The sequence below is a fragment of the Fukomys damarensis genome, unplaced genomic scaffold (assembly GCF_012274545.1).
Source record: "Fukomys damarensis isolate Sample0158 unplaced genomic scaffold, DMR_v1.0_HiC HiC_scaffold_4, whole genome shotgun sequence".
Classification (NCBI taxonomy): Eukaryota; Metazoa; Chordata; class Mammalia; order Rodentia; family Bathyergidae; genus Fukomys; species Fukomys damarensis.
In genome coordinates this window covers 7233584-7258447 of record NW_022900916.1, presented here as the reverse complement: position 1 = coordinate 7258447, position 24864 = coordinate 7233584, and the positions used below count along the sequence as shown (strand labels likewise).

Sequence of the window (24864 nt, the reverse complement as noted above, 5' to 3'; positions counted from 1 at the left end):
GTTACTTTTTTTTTTTTTTGGTACTGGGGATTGAACTCAGATTTGATGACTTGCAAGGCAGGCCATCGAACCACTGAGCTAAATCCCCAGCCCCTTTAGTTACTTATAATTAAGGGAGTCTTTGATATTTACCTAGATTTTAGTATTTACTTATGATGATATGTTTTCAGAATTGACATTTGATCCCAATATTAGAGGCTAGTTAGATACATATTTTATAATTCTAGAAATCTGTTTTCTTCCTTAAAAGGTCATATTCTCTCCCTAATAATATATTACATTTTTAAAAATTATTTTTCAGGGCCAGGGATTTAACTAAGTGGTTCTGTTGCCTGCCTCATAATCACAAGGACCTGAGTTTGATCCCCAGTACCCACCCCCCAAATGGTACTTAGGTAAATGTATTTTTCATTTGTGGTCTATTTGACCTTTGCTTTTCTATAGTAAACTTATGGTTATGATCCTAATAATAACTGATAATAGAAGAAACAAATGACAAAGCAAAGAGGTTGCAAAGAAAACTGTTTATAATTAATGTTTATAACATGGCTTAGATTTCTTTCTTCAACTAGGATATTTTGTATTTGAATACTTAACCTCTTTGAGGCAACTTCCAAGTGACACTGGAATTATGGGAACTATCTCCCCCTGACCCCCATTAGGGATCGAACTCAGGACCTTGCACTTGCAATGCTGGCACGGCACCACTGAGCTAAATCCCCAGCCCTGGGGACTATTTTTAATGATTGAGTTAAAAGACTGTGATTCTGCCAGTAGTCTTCAGAAGAGTTGGGTACTTGGTGACATTACTTTGGAGTGGTTACTTATATGAAAGAGTCACAAGCTTGTGACATTTTTCTGGATCACACCTTTTTGTGTGACAGCGTCACCACTCATTTTATATTGTGCTACTACTAAGTGATTCAGTGTTCCAATTTGCTCCTCACCATTAAAGTTGCCTGAGTGTGTGACGTCAATGGGCTTTACCTTCCGTGGGAGAGTTGTGTATGTGTTGTTAATGGGCTTTTAGAAACAGTGAACAGTATGTTGTTAAAGCAGAAGACTGTAAATAAGGAGTGGAGTAGGCCGCCTGTAAACGGGAAGTGGAATGCTTTTCACGTGGTAGAAGCAGGGCTGTAGGGAGCAGTTGCAGTACTCAGAGACAGACGTTCCTAGGTGCTTAATGGACCCAAATGGACACACATGAGAGGCAAGTTCCAATAAAGAAACAGTGAAAACCCATTCAATATTCAATGCATTGAGACCCTTACTTTCGAATTAAAAGGTTTTTTTGTGTGTTTTTTAAATACAGTTTCTACTAACTTCAGGTTGAGATTTATCTGAAGGCTGTCAATTCTAATGGTTTTAAGTGGCTTCTAAATGTTTCTTCTGCATGTTTTGGCAGTGTGAATAGAAGTCCTGGGAACACTTGGAATGTCCTCTAAGACAACATAATTTTGGGGGCCAAAGGTATAAGTTTTCCTGATAGATTAGTATTTTATTGTCACCTCCACTATTTTGTTCATTAACTTAAACTTTGTTGTGTTGATAACTTGCTCATTTTCTCTTTTTCAATTAAACTTTTAGACAGATTATTATGACAGTTCAGCTCAGATATTTTTAAGTGTCTGGGGAAATGATATTTTGGGTGTTGACAGCTCCATTTTCATTTATAAACTACAGCTACCAAAAATGTTACATTGGTTATTAATTAGGAAAACGTACTTATCTGCATAGCCATTTATGTATTTTTGTATTTTCTGTGCAGACATTTATAGTTACCCTGTTGCATCTGCTGTCTCTCACAGAAGCACTGAATTTTTCTTTTCCCAGACAGAGATGGGAAAAAACTCTTCTGTGGCCATATAAGTCATCATTTGTATAGATGTTTTAATTATTAATTTAAAAGTTGTTCAGCTCTCTCAGTGTGAATATAAGGTAATTGAGGCCTACAGATGCTAAAATTAAAAGAACTAATGTTTTCATGGTACGCCTAGTAAATAGCAGACATTTGCCATTTCAGTTCTTCCCACTAACCGTGGCTGAGAGGGCAGGTGAGGCCCAGGTTTGAGGCTGGTAGCAGGGGTGGGATGGAAAGCAGGTTGGGTGCACATCCAGGGTCCTTTCCGTTCCCTTCTGCAAGCATCAAGTGCTGATTGAGGCAGTGGGGAAACTAAGGGCTAAAAAATCCAATATAAATATGACAGGATATTTTAAAATGATTATTTTATATTTATTAAAAGAAAGTCACAAATATCTTTGATTATATAGCTTTTAAATCACGATTAAATCGTGACATGGAGCATTTACATTACATATAAATGCAAGACTTTTGCCTATGATGATTTTATGGTGGGTGATGCATATAGCAAAAAAAGCCACAGAAGAAACAATTCACACCAATTTAGAGATGGAAATAGCCACCCAAGTGCAGGAGTGCAGGCTTATCTCCTCTCTTTTTACTGTTTTCTTCTTTCTCTTGCACACATTACCTCAAAGATGCTTTAACCTCTTGCCTTGGGGATAGTTGTACTTTTACCACATATTATCTTGCAAACAAAGGTGGATCACATTTGTTCTGGTGCATAATTTTCCTCTGATTTGTCAAGTGGGCCAAAGAGCAGCCTCTGGTTATCTTTTTGTGTTATATCTGGTATTTGTGAAAATTAAAAGCTTGTGGGTGCCGGGGATTTAGCTCAGCGGTTCGGTGGCCTGCCTTGCAAGCCCAAGGACCCGAGTTCAATCCCCGGTACCAAAAAAGAAAAAGAAAAAGAAAAGAAAAGAAAAGAAAAGAAAAGAAAAGAAAAGAAAATTAAAAGCTTGTTTTTCAGAGTTTTAAAAATGAGATTCAGAAAAATTAAACAGGTAGTGGTTTGAAAAATTGTGTCTGACTCACACTGCAATGGTATATCCATTAGTTGAAGAGAATAGGTGCTTAAAACACGTTAGGAAATCTGGGCCTCCTTTTACCTTGCTTATATTTATTTGTGAGCTCCTAATCTTTCATCTAAGCACTTAATCTAATGGAACTATTGATAACTAACTACTTTATTGAAGAGACACCTTCTCTTTAGCCTCTGATACTTGAGCTACTGCTGTTCTGAATGTGATGACCTAAGGGGTAATCTGATCGCAGAAAAGTAGCTTTTCAAAGATACTTCTTTTCTAGAATTCCAAAGTGGTGCCTGTTTCCTATTTCATCATCTAATTATCTAGGTTTTAGTGTTTGTATTTCTGATACCATCATATTCATTACACATTATTTTCTCAGGAACTAGAACTGACCTAGACAGATAACAGATGAAGGTAACCTTTTTCTCTTACATAACAGTCCTGTCCTTTCTTATCCCTTTCCTTCCCAGTCCTCACCTTTCCTCTCCTGCTCTCTGTCTTCTTCTTCTCCTACATTTTGTTTATTTCAGTGTAGTGAAAGATACAAAATTAGGATTATGATAGGTAAGTGAGAAGGAGCTAAACTTTCCCTGGAGAGGTACCATTCAGTAATAGGACTATGGAACACATTTTGTTTTGTAACTAAATTACTTTGGAGTCCAGTAGACTTGAATTCATGTTTTTGGTTTATAAAATAGTATATATCATTGTGCGGAAAATGATACAGTATCATTGAATAAAGCACCAAGGGAGAATGCTGTTCTCTCCTGTACTTCTCAGAGTTAATCACTATTGTGTTCTTCTAAATGTCTGCATCTGTTTACATATACTTGTATTATGTAGTGTAGTAGCTATATTGATTTTTTACATTTATAACTTGTTCATTTTCCTTCTAGATCAGTCTTCAGTAGATTAGGAAGTGTGTAAAAGAATATACTTTTCCATTTTAATCTGCTTGGCATTAAATTCTAGTATCTCCATTTCTTCTTTTTCTTTTTCTCTTTTTTTTCAATTTTATTCTTACTGCTTTCAGGGTGCTTTTCCCTTGTTTTTTGGTTTTGGCAATCTTGACCTCTATAGTGGCTCAGAGTTCACTTGTAAAGATAAAAGGAAAAACAAATGAGGTGAGACAACAGATACTAGAGATAGAGAAGACAGAGATACCTGTGTCCTACAGCTTCATTCTTTTCAAAGAAGCAGTTGGTTATATGTTCTGCCAGGAATAGTGATGTTCACATAAATTAGGAATTAAAGCTTGTACAAGAAAATTTAGAATTATCCTTGCTGTTATGGGGAAGGAGTATAGTAAGAGGTCCACATGGTACTGGCAGGCCTGTTTCTGAAGATACAAGATGAGTGTCCAGAGGGCAGCATGCTTGGTCATCTTGGTCCTGGAATAGCAAAAGCAGATTACAAGTCAGCTCTGGCTGGGCAAGAGGACAGCAGAGACTGACTGTATTCAGACAGCTCTAAGAGTAACAGCAAAGCCTTGATAAAATTGCTTACTATTCTAGGCACCAGAGAATGAACTTCACATTCTTAACAGGAACCCAGCCTTGGGCTATAAAATGTGAATTAGGATTTCATAGTCTCCTCTTACAATAGAAGTGCCTTTTATCTCCTTGAAACAGATTACAATTTAAGAAGATTCTTATTGAGTATCTATAGAACTACCAGCAAAACGTTGTTTAAGTGTATATGTTTTGGTTCTTGCAAATGTAGAAGATACTTTTCTTTTTTTGTTTGTTTGTTTGGTTTTTTGTTTTAAGACAGGGTCTCACTATGTAGTTGAGACTGATCTGGAGCTCACTAGGTAGCCCAGGCTCAAACTCACAGCAATCCTCCTACATTATCCTCCCAAGTGCTGGGATTACAGGCGTCCACCACCACACCCAGCAACACTTTTCTAAATATAGACTAGGCATTGTTCTATTAGATAAATGTTATTCCTGAGCATCTTTTTGTTTTTCATATGCTTTAAGAACATACTGGCTGGTTGTGGTGACACACACCTGTAATCCCAGCACTTGGGAGGCTGAGGCAGGAGGATCATGTTGAGTTCTAGGTTACAAAGTGAGTTCAAGGCCAATTTGAACTACACAGCGAGAACCTATCTCAAAAAACCTAAGTAAATAAATAAATGTACAGAAAAAAACACTATTTTTTCTTTTTATGAGCGACTATAACTGAACTTGGCCTTGTGATTTAATCCTGCGTAGTAGAAGTACAAAACACAAACAACTGTCACATCAAGTCTGCCAAGTGTTTTGTGTGTCGGAGGTAAAGGAGAAGCTGTCTTAATTTTCTTTCTTTCTTTTTTTTTTTGGACCGGGGGTCGGACTCCAGACCTTGCGCTTGCAATTTCAAGGCAGGCACGGTGCCACTTAGCTAAATCCCTGGCAAGTTATTTTAATTCTGATAGTACAGCTCTGCAGATCTTGATCCATGACCCCGAGATGGGAAGATGGTTCGTCTCTTCCTCAGGCTTTCTTGCTCTGTGACATGCCGCAGATGAGAGGCTGGGTGCTTCTGCGAGGGATTTGACTCCAGCCACAGGAGTCGTGGTCTCACTGGCCAGATTTCTGCTTGGAGTGAGGAGAGAGGCTGCAGGCTGCAGACTGGAAGGGATTTTTCAAATTTCTTTACTGTCCATTCTGGGTTTCTGCTGTGCTGCCCCCCACCATGTCTGAAGAAATGAACAGTTTTCAGAGATAATGCAGGCTACATTCATATACAAGGGTGACTTACTAAGAGTATATGTATCACAAGGTGAGTCCTGCACAGCTTGGGAACCTGCATTTAGGCTCACAGCACCTCCAGTTATGTAACTCAGTGGTCTGTCCTGATAGTACTCTTAAAACCAAAGAAATATGTTGCAAAGAATTGATGCCTTCAGTTAGAGAGATAGTCACTTGTGCTTGAAAATCAGACTTGTGTACATAAAAAGAAACTGAGACCCTGTAAGGGATTCTGTTATGGTGAAAGTTTCCCTCACTCTCACTCATCACCTCTTCCTCAAGTGTCTCCCCAACAGAGCAACTCATTTTATCCTGTTGGTTATTTAGAACATCTCCCTACCAATGCTTTCCCAAGGTTGCATTCTGCTGCCTACAAGTACAATGCTGTAGTTGTACTGAACTTTGTCATGCCAAGGACGCACCAGCAGTTTTTTTTTGAAGACAGGGTCTCACTATGTAGTTCAGACTGGCTGTGAATTCAGTGTGTATCCCATGCTGGCTTCAGACTCTTGGCGATCCTCCTGCCTCAGTTTCCAAGTGCTGGAGTTACAGGTGTGGGCCACCACATCCTGCACTCACATTTTAAAAATTTGGTCTGCTCCTTCGGCATTATTATATTCATTTGTATATAATGAATTTATGAAAATAAAGTACTGACAAAATCTTCATTAAAACACATAAGCACCTATTTTTGTTTGTTTTTTGGTACCATGAATTGAACTCTAGACCTTGTGCTTGTCAGGCAAGGATGGTGCTGCTGAGCTAAATCTCTGGCCCCGAACCCATTTTTTTCATCAGTTTTGGTTATTTTTTCACTAAAAGATTTGCAATGCATTGAAATGGGTATACATTCTAAAAGTGAGTTACAGTTTTGTTAAAGTCAGTCTGAATTATCAAATTAGAATAGAATTATTCCTGTGGAATCTCATTTACCTTTTGTTTTTAATCAACATGATTGTTTAGTTAATTCAGAATTTAAAAGGATTAGTGGCAGCTAATTGCTGTGGATCAGCTCTGCCATTTGGTGTGACAAGCTGATTGTTGCTTACCTTGGGCTTCTTAACCGTGTCTTATAGTATAAGTGAGGTTTTCAGTCCAGGTGGCTTGATTTAAAATGATGAGATTTTAATTTTAAGGTTATATTGTATCATAATATGATTTACAAAAATAATGGAATCACAAGAAAGTTGTTAAAAAAAAAAAGTGGACGAGATTTATACGACCAGAATAATTGTGTGAATAAGGTAAGGTACAAAAAATAGAGGTAGAAAGGCTCTTAGGGAGTCATTTAGTAAATTATTCTGTCTCTTTCAAGTGTACCTAAACCATTCTTCATATTTTTTTGGGGGGGTGGTACTGGGGATCGAACTCGGGCCCTTGTGCTTGCAAGGCAGGTGGTGGAACCACTGAGCTAAATCCCCAGCCCCTTAAACCATTCTTGTGTTCTTAAGTTCTCATTCTTGAAATAAGATTAAAAAATAATATGTAGGTAATTTGTAATTTGTGGTAAAGCATTGTAAGTCAGAAAATTCTCTTTAACTTCCCTATTACAGCTTTGTCTGTCCCTCCTTGTTACATATCTTTAGTTTCTTAAATGTAATTATCTGAAATATTTTAAATTTTCTTAGAATTCTAATTTTCAGGATTCATTTCAGTGGCCTGTTAGATCCCAGAAGTCTGAGACAGAGCTAAAAGTGATCTGTGCCAGATGAATGCTGAGTGGCTTTTAGCTCAGAGTGAGGCAGAGGCAGTGATCTTTTAATGCAGTGTTGTACTTTTTTCACAGATTGGTGCATATGATCAACAAATATGGGAAAAATCTGTTGAACAAAGAGAAATCAAGGTAACAAGTTTCTTTTTATCCTGGAACATAATTTATAAATTTATTATAAGTCACACTTCATTTAATACTTTTCCACATACTTTAAACATATAAATTAATACTCTTCTATACTTTTAAATAAAGTGGTAAAACTTTTTATGATGGCCTACTCCTGTTTCTTTTGATTTTTTTTCTTTGTTTGGATGTCTTTCCATTATTTTTAAGTTTAATTTCTAATGGTTATTTTCTTGTCAGCTTTTTTCCCCTTTTACTTGTTGCCTTATACTTCTAGTTTGCTTTCCTCCCCCTGATGCTGTCGTTGCTCTGTACAGTTTATCACGCTGGTAAGTGTCCAGGACGTTCCTGCGTGAGTGGTCCCTGCAGATGCTGCCCTGCTAACCGCGGTCTGCTCTCCAGTGCTACTAACAGAGTGCTTTGGATGCGCAGTTTCTGAACCATTGGGTAAAGCCTTCGGAGAGTCAGTCATTCATGAAAATATTTTTATCGCAAGTGTAAGATAATTCTCATAGGCTACTTTGCTAGCATGAAAACTATTTTTAAACTGAATTTGAATTTCCTAGCACTTTTTTGGCAATAAGACTATGTTTTTTCCATTTGCGTAGGTACTAATCAGTGTGTTCCTGCACGAGCTAAATGTAATCTGGGCCAAGAGAACATTACCTTAGTTACTTGACATTTTCTGTTTTGTACAGAAAAGTTTACATTAGATTGAAAGCTGGTGCCTGTACTATTTACTTAAAATCTGCTAAAAAAAATCTGTCAGTGTTTAGACAACTTATTCGTCTATAATAAAGATCAAGATTTTTTGACATTTGTGCATTTTAATCTTTAATTTTATGAAGAATTAATGCAAGTAATTGAAGTATTAAATTTTACTTTTGTTGTTTTGAATAACACAGTGGCGCACGCCAATAGTCCCAGCTGTGTCAGGAGGAACAAGTGTTCAAGGCTATGTAGCAAGACTCTAGATAGACAGATAGAGTGAGTGAATTTGGGTGAGTCAATTTGTTGAAAAACACATTCCATTGTTGCTAAACATTCTTGTGGAGGCAACTTATTTATAAGGTAAAATAAGGAAGGTCGAGAGCGATATTAATGTCAATATTTGATTAAAAACATTACTCTTTAGAGAATGGTATACAAAAGGTACTGAGCTTAGCCTATATTGTTAATTATCTATCAGTCTTGTGAGCAACTATTAAAAAAAAATCAAAGCCATGAAAATGTGTTTGTTGGAAATGTTATCTTTTAAATTAAAGTCCTATAGTTGATATTACTAAGTAAAATCTTTTGTAAATTGCATATCACTTTTCTTAAATCTTTTAGAAATTATAACTCAAAACTTTGCTTCATTTTCTGAGCACTTTGTTCAAAATTGAAAAATAAGTGTGTGACAGACTTCACAGCCAAGAAAGCAATCAACAGAATTTCAACTGTCTTTACAAACTGTGCAGTATTTGACAAAGGGTTAATACTCCAGAATATATAAGGATCTCAGAAACTCAGTAGTAGAAAACCCAGATAATCCAGGAAAACAATGGGCAGTGGACCTAAGCCAGACTTTTCTGAAAACAAAACATGTACAAATGGTGAACAGGTAAGCAAAAGTGTTCGCCATCTCTAATCAGAGAAGTGCAAATCAGAATCGTGGTGTGACAGCTCTCCATTCCAGTAAGAATGGCTCTTAGCAAAAAGACTCACAGATATAGAGAAAAGGGAGCACACCGTAGTGAGAATGTAAACCCTACAGTCGCTGTGAAAAACAGTTTGGTGAGTCCTCAAAAACTGAAAAACAGAATAGCCGTATATCTGGCAAGCCCGCTGCAGGGTAGATGTCCAGAGGAAGCAAAACCGGTGTGTCAGAGACATCTGCACTCCCGTGTTTGCTGCAGCCCTGTTCACAATAGCCAAGCAGTGGAAATACTTGTGTTCATCCCCTGACAAATGAGGAAAGAAAACGTGGTATGAAAAATACAGTGAAGTACTTGTTCAGCCGCAAAAAGGCTGAACTCATGTCATTTGTGACATGGATGAAACTAAGGCACAGAAAGATAAGCTTAGGTACCACAAGGTCTCACTTATGTGAACTCTAGAAGAAAGACCCTCTCACAGAAGTTGAGAGTAGAATGGCAACCGCAGAGCAGTAGAAAGCAGGGGAAGGGAGACTGAGAAATGTTGATAGGTGGCTACCAGGTTACAGTCAGGAACTAGATACTCTAGGCTACTGCTCTTACATAGTAGGGTGAGTGTAGATAGCAGCAGTGTGCTGTGGATTTCCAAAGGCTAGAAGGAAGATTTGGGATGATTTCACTGCAAAGAAATGATTAGTGTTTGAGGAAATATGTATCTTGAGAGTTGAATATTATGATATATGTATATTTCAATGCACATTTGTATTTATATATGCACTGAAACATCACATAGTACCCATAAATACATGCAATTAAAAAGTAAATGCCCTGGCTGCCTGCATGTTAATCTGAAAAAAAAAAAAAAAAAAAAAAAAAAAAAAAAAAAAAAAAAAAAAAAAAAAAAAAAAAAAGTAAACGCATGCTTTTTCATCTTTAGTACTTACTAGACTTTTAAAGCTTCAACAAAAAGTTTATGAAATCACCAGAAAGGTAAAAGGGGATGAAGGGAAACTAGATAATATTTCCAGAAAGCAAAGCTGAAGTTTAGGTCCTTGTTTGAGTCTAAGTATTATAATACTTCTATGTCCAGTAAGCACAAGAGTCTAGGTCATCCAACAGAACTACTTTGTGAACTTAACAGCCCTCTTCATATTTTGGCACAACATCACCTGTGCAGTTAGAGATTTATTAAAAACACAAAACTTTGTACTGTTTGAGTCATTGTACTATGGCAGTGATTGTAAGAGTTTCAATGTGCATTCGAAAAGAATATATCATTTTTATTCTTGCAGGTTAATTGTGTTTGTACTGTTTGTTTCTCCCTTCTGGCTTGTATATAAATGAATAGTTTGAAAATTTGCTTCTTTTCAGAAATTTAGTTTTCAATTTTTGTTCACTTAAGTTTTGTGCTGGTTCATGATTATAGCTAGCACTGAAAGCTGTGCTACTCTGCTTGTATCAATTAAAAATTACCAGCTTAATTAAAATGTTTTATGAATGTTTACATGTTGCTAATATCTTTTATAACTAAAATGATCACTGATTTATCAATGAAAGTTTTCCATTTTTCTTTTTAAAAACTAAACATTCTGATAACTTCAAGGGGAAGTTTTATTGAAATTGTCAGTTATGGTGTGACTATACTGTGTAGCTCAAAATAAATGTGTTTTAATAGGGTGTAAAATGGGAAATGAACCACACATTTACACAAAGTCAAGTATAATGCGCATGTTGGAAAAACAACATAGTTGTATGAATCACAATAATTTTCCATTTCTCTAACAAGGACTTAAAACAGTGTTGCTGAAAATTTTAGGTTTATAGTAAATTCTGCTTCAGATTCATCAGAAAGCATAGACAGTTATTTCAAGTAAATAGATAATTAGAAAAGTAAATGAAAATGTTAGTTTTCAAGTTTTGATAGTAATAAAAATAAATTTTATTCTAATAAACTTCGCAGCAAGTCAACATAGTGCTTCTTGTAATGAAATTTGTTTAAATATATGAATGCCTAGAATTGGCTTTCAAGAGAGAGTAAAATATCTTAGGAATGATTTATAATGTATCAGCTACTCGACAGTGACACTAAGATGGAAATGAGGTCATTTGACTCTTACTACTCATGGTAGTTGTATTCTTTGAGGACACCATTGACACTGAGTTAGTAATACTAAACCATTGCTGCTAGGGGAACTAATTGGTTCCTGCAAGCCTTTGGTCACATTTGTCGACGAATTGGTCTATATCTGTTTTGTATATGTTTCTGTGTAAAGAAACCTTACTTACTATACATATTGTTGGTTTTCTCTAGCCGTGACTCATGGCCAAGAGCACTGTAGCTCATGACTAAGTGGAGGTTGTCTGACAGATTCTGTCAGACGTATGACAACCTTCTTGCTTTGGGAAACACAAGACCCTGAAGTACTGTGTGGGGTTATTTTAAGCAATGAGTTGCCAACAAAAAGTACAAATATGTGGGAAACATACCCTAAATAGACTGAAAAGAGCACTTGTGTACAGTAATGAAAGCTGAAACAAGAAGGCGTAATGTCACCTCCTGTGGCCCTGGCAGGGATTTTTTTCCCCCATTGTGCTCATTTCATCCTGTGAGGATAAAAGCACTGAGAATTTGCACTGAAGGGTACAAATGATAGAGAACGAATTCCAAATACAGAATCCAAGGGTACAGCACTCAACTACAATGAAGTTATTGCTGCTGTGTCTTCAATTCTTGCCTTCTTGCCTTTTGCCTTTCCCTTTTTGCTTTGTCATTGGATGGTTTGAGCCTTCAGATGGGTAGTATATATGCAAGAGTTCAAGGGCTAATTGCATCTTGGTTAGTCTTGGTTAGAACATCTCAGTTAATTCTGACTTAAAGTGCTTTCCTGTTGCTTGTTTGGATGCCATCTTAATCTGATTTTAACTTGGGGGGGTGGGCACTTACTGGGATTAGGACCAAAGAAAGGATTTAATGTACAGTTGCTTACTTAATTGAATGAGTAATTTAAAAAAAATCATCTAAACCTTTGGAACATCTTAGCATCTAAGGAGTTTAGCCTAAGCTCTTCTGGTTTTCAGCATACTAGTCTTAAGTAATTTGTGATTTCTTTTTTCCAGAGTTTTCCCCTCACTACTTTTGACTCCCATTCCTGTTCCCACTCTGTACTGATGGGAAATGTAAACTCAGTCCATGTTCAATAATTTCAAGTTAAAAAATGGATTCACTTCACAACAACCTTCCTGCCTGCTTGTTCTTCCCAATCAGCCCATCTCTTTCTGAGGGGCTGAGGGGACGCTGTGTTCCAGGCAGTTGGCAGCTCTAAGGCACACAACACATCATTCTGTCGGGGCCATGTGCTAGCATCTGCTGAGAAATCTGCATCCTGGGCTGGCCCTCGGCTCTGAGGTCCTGGCCTTCTGCAGCCACTTGCCCAGCTCAGTGTCACCCCTCAAAGACCCTTGTGGCCACTGCTTCCCCCACAGCCTCTGCGCTCTGCTCTCCAGAGCCACTGGGGTCTAGACCCAGATTTGCTGGGTGTAGTGAGAATTTTGTATCAGGATGTTACAGTGTAGAGGCTCCGCATGTTACCACTCCAGACCTATCTTTTGAGTAAAAACTGTATCACAGTGCTGCAGTTATGTTCCATTTGTAACAAATGCACAATGTGTCTAGTGTTTTACTTAAAGATTTTATTTTAAATTGAAATCTTTGGAAGTTGATTCTTGTCTGCTATTCTTGACCAAAAGAATATATATATGTAAAATTCCAGTGTTACTGTTAATATATTACAGGGGTTAAGGAATAAACCAAAGAAAACCGCACACGTGAAGCCAGACCTCATAGATGTTGATCTGGTAAGAGGTGAGTACTGGGTAAATAAATTTATAATACAAGTAGACACTGAGCATGAAGGAAGAAATAGATTAGGTATATACGTTGTGGACATAAAACCAATATGAACCTAAATGAGGACAAGCATCCTGTGAAGATGAGAGAATAGGGCATTTAAATTCCATTAAGGAGTCTTTCCTACCACTAAAGATCATTCCAAGAAATAAGTATAAAAAATAGCCATTTGTATTGCTTGGCAAACTGTAGAACTTTGTTAGAAAAATTAAAAGTACTTTGTTAAGAAAATTAAAGCAATAGTTTATAATTCTTAACTGGAACTAAGATTTCGATACTGTCCTACTGTCCTGTATTTGTACAGTGTGTGGGAGAACTTCTGTTACTTGAATTCATCCTTTTCCAGGTATCCCAGTTAATATGATATGTTTTAAAGTGACTACTGCTTCAAATGGATGTTTCTCATTCATAGCACAGAATATAATAAAAGTACATGATATTTTTGTTTTTCAAACATTGAAAGATTGTAGTGAAATAGAAGAAAAGTAAATGTTATCTGTCATTGTATTTTACTTGCTTTTCAGGGTCTGCATTTGCTAAGGCAAAGCCTGAAAGTCCTTGGACTTCTCTAACTAGAAAAGGAATTGTTCGAGTTGTATTTTTTCCCTTTTTCTTCCGGTGGTGGTTACAAGTAACATCGAAGGTCATCTTTTTCTGGCTCCTCGTTCTTTATCTTCTTCAAGGTATAATTAAGTGATAGAAATGCACTTTACTTTGAACTTTCAGGATATTATATTTTTGGGTTACCAAGGCTTCTTCTAAACAGCATATTAACTATCACCAAGTGTGAAATGAGTGTGCCAGTCACAAAACTAGTTTGGTATTAATCATGTTTGAGAAAACAGCAGATATTTTTCAGTATGATTTATAAAAATTTAACTTGTGGGTGGCTCAAGGAAAATAGGAATTGAGAAGACTTAAAAATTAGAAGCAAAAAAAAAAGTTAGAAGCAAAATCTCATCAAAATGCACCAACCCTCCCTCCTTTTTTTATACAACCTATGCAAGTTTATTTTTCTTACCTAAGGCGCGATTTATTTTTCTGAACCTTATTTCACTGCGATCTTGCTACCCTCATTTTGTATTAAAATTTTATATACTATGCACTCTTCTAGTTGCCTTCTCAGATTCTTCTTTAATTCTTACAACAGCCCAGTGACATTTACTAGTATAGTGAACCCTCAAGTTACATATAAACACCTTGGGCTATGACTGGAATTTTAGTTTTACCTACCAGAGTCTTGAGTTATAACCCAAATGCCAGCTGCTTGTGCTTCCGGGTTGTCTCAGGAGTCCTGGAAGGAACCTGACAACCTCCTTCCTGTGTGGGGTTAAGTGAGAAATCCTGGGCCAAGGTCTCTCTCAGGACACTGAGATCTGCCTGTGCACAGGAGACAGACTGTGAAGGCTGTGTAGAGGAGCCTGGGCCTTCAGTTCACCGATGTGAGTTACAACCGGTCCTTGTGCACAAATTGGGTTCATAAGTCAAGGGTCTATTATGCTGCTTCATAGTCATGGACCTGCATGGACTGAGGTTCCAAAGCCAGTGGTCACCTAGTCTGGTGGCCTAAGCAGTGTGATCCCAGACCTACATACACTGCCTACTCCGCCAGCACAGCAGCAGTGGACACCATGGTGTGTGTAACACTTCAGAGCATTCGGAGACTGAAGGAGAAACAACTTCGAAGAGCCTTTCACACTAACAAAGCAATTCCTTTAATTTGGTTGATGCTTTTCTTTTTTAGTGTTAATATTTTTTTAAAGCATGATTTCAATCCTGAAAGATTATTCATGTTTTATCAATAGTCTATGTAAGAGATTTTTTTGCGGGGGGGTACCGGGGGTCGAACCCGGGCCCTTGGCACTTGCAAGACAGGTGGCAGGACCACTGAGCCAAATCTCCAGAGCAAGAGCTATCTTTTATGTAAATGAAAAAAGGAAATCGAAATTACAAATTTTATTTAAAGTTGATTTAAAGCCAGGGGACATCTTATATATATGAAAGGAAATAGACTGTGAGTGTTTTATGGTTAATATTATCAGACTGTGTGGCTTGTGTGGTATTGTTTGGTTTTTGTTTAGTAGTGCTGGAGATAAAACTCAGGCCTTTGAATATGCTAAGCACGTTTTCTACCACTGAGCTAAATCCAGCCCCTTTTTTGTGTGTGATTAAAGATACATATATATCTCATGAAAGGAAAAAAAATGGAAAATATAGAAAAAGCTGAAGGAGGATAAAGAATTCTTCCCATAATCTCACCTTTTGATTTAGTTTGCAACATTTATAAATGATTTTATATAACAACTGTATGTTGTTTTTGCATAATGTCATAACAAGTTTCAGAGCCTTTATACATAATTTAAAATTTCTAGAAAATAATTCATATCAATATTGGGTATTTAAGCTGTTTGTTGTCTTTTGCTATTGTAATTACTGCTTAAGTAAATATTTGTTTATGAAACATTTTTAATTGTGGATTCTTAGAATGCATTAAATTAAATGTATTACCAACTTTCTAATGTTTTTTAAAAATTTATCTTTGTTAGTAATGTATATTACATGAAAATTCTTCATGTTGTATTATCTGATATTTTGTAGGTATAATTATAATTTTTACTAAAATTTTTGTTAAATAGCAAATCTAATTTATTAAAGGTTTTTGTTGTTTTTTGGGAGGTTGGTTTTTTGAGGGTCTCGTTATGTAGTTCAAAGTGGCCTTAACTCACTGTGTAGCCCAGGCTAGCCTTAAGCTTGTGGCAATCCTCCTGCCTCAGCCTCCTGAGTGCTGGGGTTACAGGAGTGTACCACCATGTACATCCTTTAAAGGAAATTATATACATCACGATGTTTTACCTCAGCTGTGCTAGTAGGTATTACTTCAAAATATGCTACTACAATACAATGATCATAGTTTAAAAACTAACAGAAACCACCTAATATTCCCATTTAAACAAAATGAGATTCTCCAAGGCCCTGGATTCAGGCTTGGCGAGGTTTGGAGGCACAGATGACACCCTCACTTCCTTTCTGCTGACTCCACTGTCCTTGCTGGTCGTGTTCCAGGTTGGCCCTTTCCGGGTGACAGCAGAAGTAACCCCTGACAATTTCATATTTCTGCAGCCTTACTATTTCTGTTGAAGAGAACAGACTTTGTCTGGGCCAGCTGGGAACGCCCTTGCATTGTGTGCGCCTCATTTTCATTGCACTTTTGGGAAGTTCTGACTGCCCTGTATGTAATTGGCCATGTGGCTGTCTTTTTATCTTTTATACCCAGAATTACTAAAATCGTGGCAAACGTAGATTACATACCCATGCTTGTGGGGGGGTAGACTTTCATTGACTGATGAAGGCAGGAGACTCCCAAAAGGTATGGAGATTTTATGTTGAGAAAGTCTGAGGTATGCAGGGTTGGCATAAACAGGATTTCCTGTCACATGGTAATGGTTACCATTGAAGGGGGTATAGTGCCCAAGTGAATTTATGCTTTTTAAAATTTTTTTAAGACAGGGTCTTGCTTTGTAGTTCAGGCTTTCCTCAAACTAACTATGTAGCCCAGGTGGCCTCAAACTCTTGGCCCTGCCTCAGCCTCCCAAGTGCATGGATCACAGGTGTGTGCTACCACACCCAGCTTATGCTTGTAATCTTGACTACATAGTCCCAGAGACCTCTGTTGACATACTCTTTAGGGTTATCATACGCTGTCGTAGACTTCTTTATTTTTAGAATTTAATAATAAATGTACCTGAGGTTGGTATGGTTCTTTTGATTGTGATGTAAAGTGAAGCGCTCTTAAATCTGCATGCATCTAGTTTTCATTGCAATCATCCGGTGTGTACTTTAAGAACTATTTAGAGTGTCCTCTCAGTCCCAGAGCATGTTGCCAAATTCCATGGAGAAGCTGTGGCAAAAAATAATAATATAAACAGCTTGTATGGAGTAACATTTTAAACTTGTTTAAATTTAGAGAAGGAATCTGACAGGAAGTAACTGAGCAGTTTGAAAAGTACCTCTCAGATCTGTGACCATGCCTCCTTTCCCTTCTGTAGTTGCCGCAGTAGTATTGTTCTGGTCCACTTCCAGCCCACACAGCATACCTCTGACAGAAGTGGTTGGGCCCATATGGCTGATGCTGCTCCTGGGAACGGTGCACTGCCAGATTGTTTCCACGAGAACACCCAAGCCTCCTCTAAGTACCAGTGGTAAAAGAAGAAGGTACTGCCTGTTGGATGGTCATCTTTTTGTTGATGTCTCTTTCTTTTTCGTACCAGGGATCGAACTCAGGACCTTGTGCTTATGAGGCAGATGCAGTGCCTCTGTGCTAAATTACTGGCCCATGCCCATCTCTTAGTCGAAATCTAGGATTGTTTTTGACTGCCCTTACCTTTGTGCAATAAAATGTTATCTGGTAAACTTTCTCTTTCAAATCAAATAAAGCATTGAGCAAATCAAAGCATTGCCACCCCCCTGCCCACTCCATATTTGCTTCAAGGCCATTTTCAGTCCACATGCATGTGTTTCTGTTTTTGTTTTGAAAGCTCATTCTTGATCACCTAAGCCTGGGCTCAGGAATATATGTGAGCTAGAATTCCTAGAATTCTTTTTTCTGCTCACAGAGTCTTACATTTCTGTGATGCCTGAGCAAAAATACCAGCCAAGAAAATAATTCTGGCTATCTCTATTAAATGCTGCTAAAAGCATTTAATGCTTATTGATTAAGTAAATATAGTGAGTCTCATGGCCATTAAAGGCAGTGGAATTCTGTTTCAAGGGTCTTTTGAGCGATTTCTTGTTTGATATCATTTCTAAGTGATTGTGACAGCTTTTGGGTGTTGACATTTAAGCCATCCCCTCTTTAAAAGATATACTTACATTAGATAAATTGTTTTGCCAATAAGTCAGATTATAATTCTCTCCAATCTAAATTTTCTCCTCTGTCTGCAGGTAAGTGTCATTCAGATAGGGAAGATATGCTTGTGTAAATATCTGTCCAGAGTGATCCTTATAGCCTTCTCTCCACTAAACTGTCAGGATGAGCCAGGAACAATGCCTTACCATCATTATACAATTGGTATATAGAACTGAGTATGTACTGTGATATTTGGCAAAATTTATCCAGTAAATTTGAATTTTATTATGTATTAAAGTTCCTGTGTTTATGTTTTTCATAATTTTGAATGTGCTGCCATACCAAGGAAGTTTTAAAACTACCTACCACTCTTAATCTCTTCTGATAAAGGAAACTGAGGAAAGCAGCTCACTTGGAGGTGCACAGGGAAGGAGACGGTTCCAGCACCACAGATAACACGCAGGAGGGCGCAGTCCCAAGCCATGGTCCAAGCAGCTCTTTCGGCATGGGTGCTGTCTTCAGGGATCTCTGGCACGCTGCTTTCTTCTTATCCCGGTTTGTACTGATTTGGGGTTTCTGTGGCATAGAGACACAGTGTCCCTTTCCACGTAATGGGTATTAATGACCTTAAATGGAACAGCCTGTAACAGACTGTAAATGTCACATGGATTTTGTTTGGATACCTTGTAGTGCTACAAGTAATGGAAAAACAGAGACTGACATTTACTTTGGGTTATATGCAAAGAGAGCTACCTGAGAATGAGTATCTACTAGCAGTGTATGTTTAATTGGGATTTCTTGATTTTGGTTTCTTTCAGCACTTTAGGTTAAAATTGGCTTTTCTATATCATGTGACTTTCATCAAATTTTTTCTTCTAAATCCCTGCTTCAGTTTTCCAAAATTATCTGTCCATACAAGCATTGTTATTGAAGTGAATACAATTTGTACTGTAGTGAAAGTGCACTGGGCTTTTCATATAGTCTGTACCACCAAGGAAGATTTATCAGATGAGAAAATAGAAAACAGTAAACATCAAAAATAAACCTAACCCACTCTTGTGTCATCATCATCTTTTTTTTTTTTTTGTACTGGGGATCGAACTTGGGTCTTTGCACTTGCAAGGCAGGCAGTGGAACCACTGAGCTAAATCTCCAGCAGCATCATCATTTTAAAAAATTAAATAATTATTATTTAAGGAATTTGACAGGTAATTCCTTCAGTATTCATTAAGGTCACTTTATATTATTATTAAACTGATAAGAACGGATACTACCCTTGATCTTAGCCAAAAGGCTGAGAAGCGATACTTTATATAATTATTATTTTGAATTGAATATTTATTTAGAATATAGAAAGGTTATAATACTGGTTTTCACATGCATATAATAAATTTGCAAAAAGTTAAAGCTGCAATCAAAAAACTGACCGTAACTGATAAAAGTGCTAAATTAATAAATCAAGAAAAGGGATACCTCAGATGACTGGTTTCTGTCACTCTGGTAACTACTTCACTAATGTCATTGTTAACTTATGGTTGTGCTCTTATAATAAACCTTATCCCGCATTTCACAGCCAAGCAATTATTTCCTGGGTTACGGTTTTTTTTAACTGGTTACAGTTTTTAGAAAAATTTCCTATAGTGTTAATGGTTAGAGTAATATGGCATTGATCAAGTTGAAATCCTGTTTATTCCAATTACCTGTTCTTCCCCCAGAGCCGATGTTGCTCTCATGTTTGACCTGGGTTGGGTTCTGCCTCCCCCTCTCCTAAGTCTTTAATAACAGCTCTCCCTTCTGACATTGAGATGCGACAGATGAGTCACTGCGCGGTCAGTCTCTTAAAGCATTTCTCCAGACTTTCAGATAAGCGGTTACAAACAGCTTAGAGGAATTACTTGGTTTGTAGGGACTCTGGTATCTACAACTGATCCTGTACTGTGTGCAGTATGTAGAATCCCTAGAGTGACCACGATCAAGACCAGCTCCTTCTGGGTTTACTCCTTTGATTGTCACAACTGTGCCTACATCCAGATACTTTAAAAGATAAACTACTTCTAGCTGTTTCATTTGTGAGGTGGCTTGCTGGCATATAAATGAGTTTGTTTTAAATACTAGGTACAAAAAGATCTTAAGAGAAATGTTAATTTTAAGAAGTCTCGATAAGTGAAGAAGGACTTAAACTGAAATACTGACTGAGACTTAATAAAGTTGTTTCTGGTAATACATTGAAAAGCTGGTGACTTCCATGAAGGTATCAAAATTAACATAAAGGAAAATAACCACACAAATGCCTAAGCTTTGTGTGTGATGTTTTGATGGTTTTTAGATGTTAGGATAAAAATGACTGTTTTAAATCCTCTTGTTTACACACTGGAAAGGTGCTTTTGATCATGTCTCAGAATATTTCATTCTCAAAAAAAATTTAGAAATGAGGGGTAGTATTTCTCATTTGAAAAATTAGGAGTTACTGTAAAAAATACTTCTATGAGCATGAGAAAACAAAGGCCAAGAAAGTACCAATTTAGAAAGATAAAGAAATCTTTCATAATTCCCCAGATTTAGTACTTTAATTTTGGTGAGTTCTTGACTTTAATTAGCATAGTTACAGGTTATAATTGAAAAGATTGGATAGGACAGTTACATACAGATTATATAATATCTCTGTAGTGTTCTGCCTATTTCAGAGTTCAGGTAGATTGTTTTATTTCATGTCCTTAAGATTGATTATCAGTCAAGAATTATGCTCTTTGTTTTGAGTGCAGAAAGTAACTTACATAAGTTGTCTTGTATACCAGAACAGTGCCACAGCAGTGTTAGTTCGTGTGCCTGCTTCAGCTACCTAGAATGTTCCTGTACTGGCCGGGGGTGTAGCTCAGTAGCAGATTGCTTTCCTAGCATGGGCGAGGCCCTGGGTTAGATCCCAACACTGTAGGAAAAAGTGAGAAAAGATTTCTGTCCCGTGCCACCTCTGCATTCATTGTTTTTAGCACTGAAGTGGAAGCTAGAGTTTTATACACTGATGTTCGTTAGAGTGAGTGCAGTGCAGTATATATCGGGGCAGACAAGTCTGCCTGGAAATCCTGCTGCCACACGAGGTGCACGTGCAGTGAGCACGCAGCTGTAGACACAGCGGCGGCCGTGTGGGCCCTGTGCCACTTCCCTGTGTCCTAGAGGGTGTGTTCTGCCTCTCCTCTCCCCAGTTCCCACCCTGTGGAGGTGAGAGCAGGAGTAGAAGTTCACACCATGATCCAGGACAGGAAGTTACCTGCTGCTGTTGGCCCCACCTCAGCCCTAATGTCTGAATCCTGAAAAGATGGCCTTCAGTTTGGTGTCTATTTCTGGATATTTTTGAATTTTATTTTTAAAATTTATTTATATTTGGTTTTGTTTTGGGGGTATTTTTGGCTCCAGGGATCAAACTCAGGTCCTTGGCGCTTGCAAGGCAGGCGAAGTCCAACTGAGCTAAATCCTCACAGTGATCCGCCTGCCTCAGCCTCCCAAGTGCTAGAATTACAGGCATGTGCCACCATGCCTGGCTTTCTACATATCTTTTAGAATCCCAGCAAATACTTTCAACCTTTGTTTCTTAATAACAGAGTAAGTGTCCTTGATTGACTATTTAATACACCTATTAACTGGGTTTCATATTTGATTCAGTGAATTTGAGATTTTATGAGCTAGCAAGTCCTTCTAACAGTTCAGTTAACTTTTTGGTGACAGATTTTCTTAGGTGAAAAACACTTTCCTGATTTACTTACGGTATAAGTTGTGTATTTGTTCACATTTTTCAGAAAAGACTGAAATCGTTTATTTCACAAAGGAATCAAAGTGATCATACTACATATATTTCTAAAGGTACTTTCTTCTCAATAGCATCTTTGACACAGAACTATTCTTTGAATGTCCAGCATAATATTATGAAGAAAATTTTGCCTAGTTAGTATAAAGCTAGTTATTAAAACTTTTGAGCCTTGACCATGACAATGAAATTGCACATTGTTTCTCAGCAAATGTACTTGTTTTGCTTATTAATTAAAAAACAAAAGCATCTTAAGTAAGGCAGATGTTCTGTCTATGAGCACTGAAGCTGTCTCATAGAGGAGAATCCATTAAATGAAAATTTCTAAGAGCAGAATTTCTAAGATCAGTCAGGAGGTGCAGCTGTCTGTGACAAGGAGAGTGAGGAAGTCCTCCTGCTTCCGGTTGCCCTAAAAATGAATTTAAACAAGGTGTTGCATGATGTTCTTGCCAGAGGGTGGTTCTTGGGGATCTGATGAGGTCATCCCTTTATCAGTTTTTGAATAGAAACAAACTAAACTTGAGGTCGGGCTGGAGAACTGCGCGTGTAGAGAGCGTGCAGCCTCGCAGTGCGTCACAGCCTGCGGAGCGCTGTGGGGGCTGGGTGGCCTCAAAACCCTCACCCTCAGCACAGGTGGGTATTTGGGAAAAGCTCCTAGTTGCTCCTTCGGGCTTCTTTAATATTCAGGACAGAATTATATCTGAAGTCTCTTCCTCTAAGAATCGTACAGTGATAGAGTTGGAAAAGATGCCAGCAATCACGGTGTTCTTTTCTTTCTAACATTACTAGAGTTTTAGGGATTCTCCAAGTGGCAAAAGTAACTCTGCAATTAATTGTGAATATTTCTGAAAAGCCTATCAGAAAGTGCAGTTTTTTTGGTGTGTTAAGGGCCACGTTTCCTTGGTTTGTGCGGCAGTTGTTTCAGATCCATATTAAAGCGCAAGGGGTTTTATCTTCTCATTGTCTCATCGTTTCGCTTGACTTGGTAAGTATCTTTTCAAAATCTAGGAGTGATTTCATCATAGAACCAGTAAAATTGGTAGCAGTTGCTGCCATATTTATAGTTTACAAAATGCTTTTCATTGATTTCACCTTCGTTTCATCACTGGAACACCAGACTCGCTTGCCAGCAGCAGAACTGAGAGAACCAAGAGGCTTTGCCTCTTAGGCCAGCACCCCAAGCATCTGTGTTCTTTCTGTGTCCCATTCTGTACACAGGAGTCCTCCCGGTCGAGGTCTCTGTGCCACCCACGCCCTGAGTCCCTCTACCTGCCTCAGGCAACAGCAGTGCCTCCCGCCATCAGTTTCCATCCCCTGTGGGGCCCCATGTTCCTGCCTCAGCACCACCCTGACAGTTTAGTCCGCTCGTTGCCCTTCACGCCCTGCCCTCCAGTGCGGCACTGATGACAGCACCTTGCTCGGCAGCCCCTGTTCTCACGGTGCGCAATGCACGTCTGGGACACAGTACTTCTGTGATGGAATAAGCAAACCAGCACGGAGACGGCTGCCACCTTCCTGTGAGAATATTGTTTTATTAAGAAATGCATTATAAACATTAAGTAAACATTTACATGTTGATAATGCTGAAAAATACTATTTCTTTCTGTACGGCAGTACTTTAATCCCTAATACCAGTTACTTTCTGTATTTCAGTCTCCCACTTCCTCTCCTCGCAGCCTAGTCGAGTTTTCATGAACCTTCTCTTTATAAATGTTTCCCAGCATGTTCCTTCCTTATCTTTGAATTTCTGACATTTTCAGGATATCAGGCAAAATCATTTCACATATTTTTTCTTCCTGCATCTGCGTGCTGCTGAATTTTAAAGGGAGAGTAAAGGGGGCAGCTCATAAGGTGGCACTCTTAACCACTCTCATCTCCAAGCAAAGAAGATCACAAGTTTCCTTGTGCCTGTTATTTTCTTCCATTTCACCATTCCCCTCTCCTGTAATACCTTTCTGCCCTTTCTCTGCCACTCATAAGTGATCTTTATTCATAGTTTCCTGGGTCTCCCCGTTCCTCCAGAATCATACAGAGAAGAGTCGGGAGCCTGGGCTTCTGAGCCTCTGGCTCTGTGCATGTGTGCTCTGATGACTAACGGCATGGGTCCTCTGGCACACACTTGAGTGTGGTCTGTCTGCACCCTCAGGGTCACTGCAGAGGCCGAGGAGGGCTGTGTGCATGGCCGAAGCTTTTTCTGTTTCACCACATGTGTTACAAACCCAGGGCAGCTTCCCAAAGCAGGGCAGCTGGAAATAGTATGGAGAATAGAAGGAGCCTCACGGCAGGGGTCTATCTAGTGCCAGCCGTGCCTCTCACAGGCTGTGCTCAGTCCTGCTGACTCCTTGTTTCTGGAATAAGCCTTAGAATAAAGGAGTCTGAAGGCTCTGCACACTCTGAAATCCAGATTGCAGTACAGCTGAGTGGCTGAGTTAAAGGCAGTGTGTGCATCTTCGACTTAGTTCTCGACACACAAAGGCAACATACTAATGTATTTCTTTTTTTTTCTTTTTATTGAGTTTATTGGTACAATCTAGGTATACAGTACGGTTACATTCATCATTGGGATTCTGTACCTTTACATAATAGGTCTTGATTCTCATTTTTTCCCCTTACCCCTGCCCTCCCTTCCCTCTCCTCCCCTCCCCATTTACAAACACTTTATTTCCAATTTTTCAGTTTATCATATTTTTTTCCTCTCCCTTATTACCTTTCCCCCACCCTTCCCACTTTCCCTACACCTTTAGCCCTTTACTTCCTATTTCACATTATTAATTATCTCATTAGGATCCTGTGTAGTATTATAGTTTTTCACACCAAAGAAACTATTCGGTATTTCAGTTAAAGAAATCTCTGTATGAACATTAAAAATAGGGAATCCTAAAATAAAACTAAAAAGAAAAGTAAAAGAGAAAAGGCAGTGATGTAACATTAAAATAATCCTTAATTCTGGAAATGAAAATGGTCCCTGAACATATTTAAATTGCTTCTTGCTCTTATAGTCTTATCTTATTTTTTTTTATTATTTAGCGAATACTTTATTAGTTTCTGTAATCAAACCCATGTAGATAAGACCTTACATATTTAGTACGATGTGTTACCCCTGTACACATGGAAAACAAAATTTAAAAAAATTAACATTTCTGTACCAATATGGCTGTCCATTTCTGTACAATGCCAACTCAACACAATAAATTGGGATGACTTTTTC

At 38.1% G+C, this 24864-nt stretch overlaps 1 protein-coding gene and 1 pseudogene across 4 annotated transcripts in view; one reads left to right on the top strand and one right to left on the bottom strand.

The window, feature by feature from the left end:
• Phtf2 (putative homeodomain transcription factor 2) overlaps positions 1-24864 on the top strand; it is a 103320-nt gene that overhangs the window by 49748 nt on the left and 28708 nt on the right. For all 4 annotated transcript variants that reach the window (XM_010636893.2, XM_010636880.2, XM_010636885.2 and 1 more), the window contains exons 3-7: positions 7417-7473; positions 12897-12966; positions 13536-13694; positions 17058-17223; positions 18248-18412. In XM_010636893.2, the coding sequence (XP_010635195.1) occupies positions 7417-7473; positions 12897-12966; positions 13536-13694; positions 17058-17223; positions 18248-18412 (617 nt within the window). The remainder of the gene's footprint in view (positions 1-7416; positions 7474-12896; positions 12967-13535; positions 13695-17057; positions 17224-18247; positions 18413-24864) is intronic.
• LOC117284199 lies at positions 18944-19163 on the bottom strand (annotated as a pseudogene).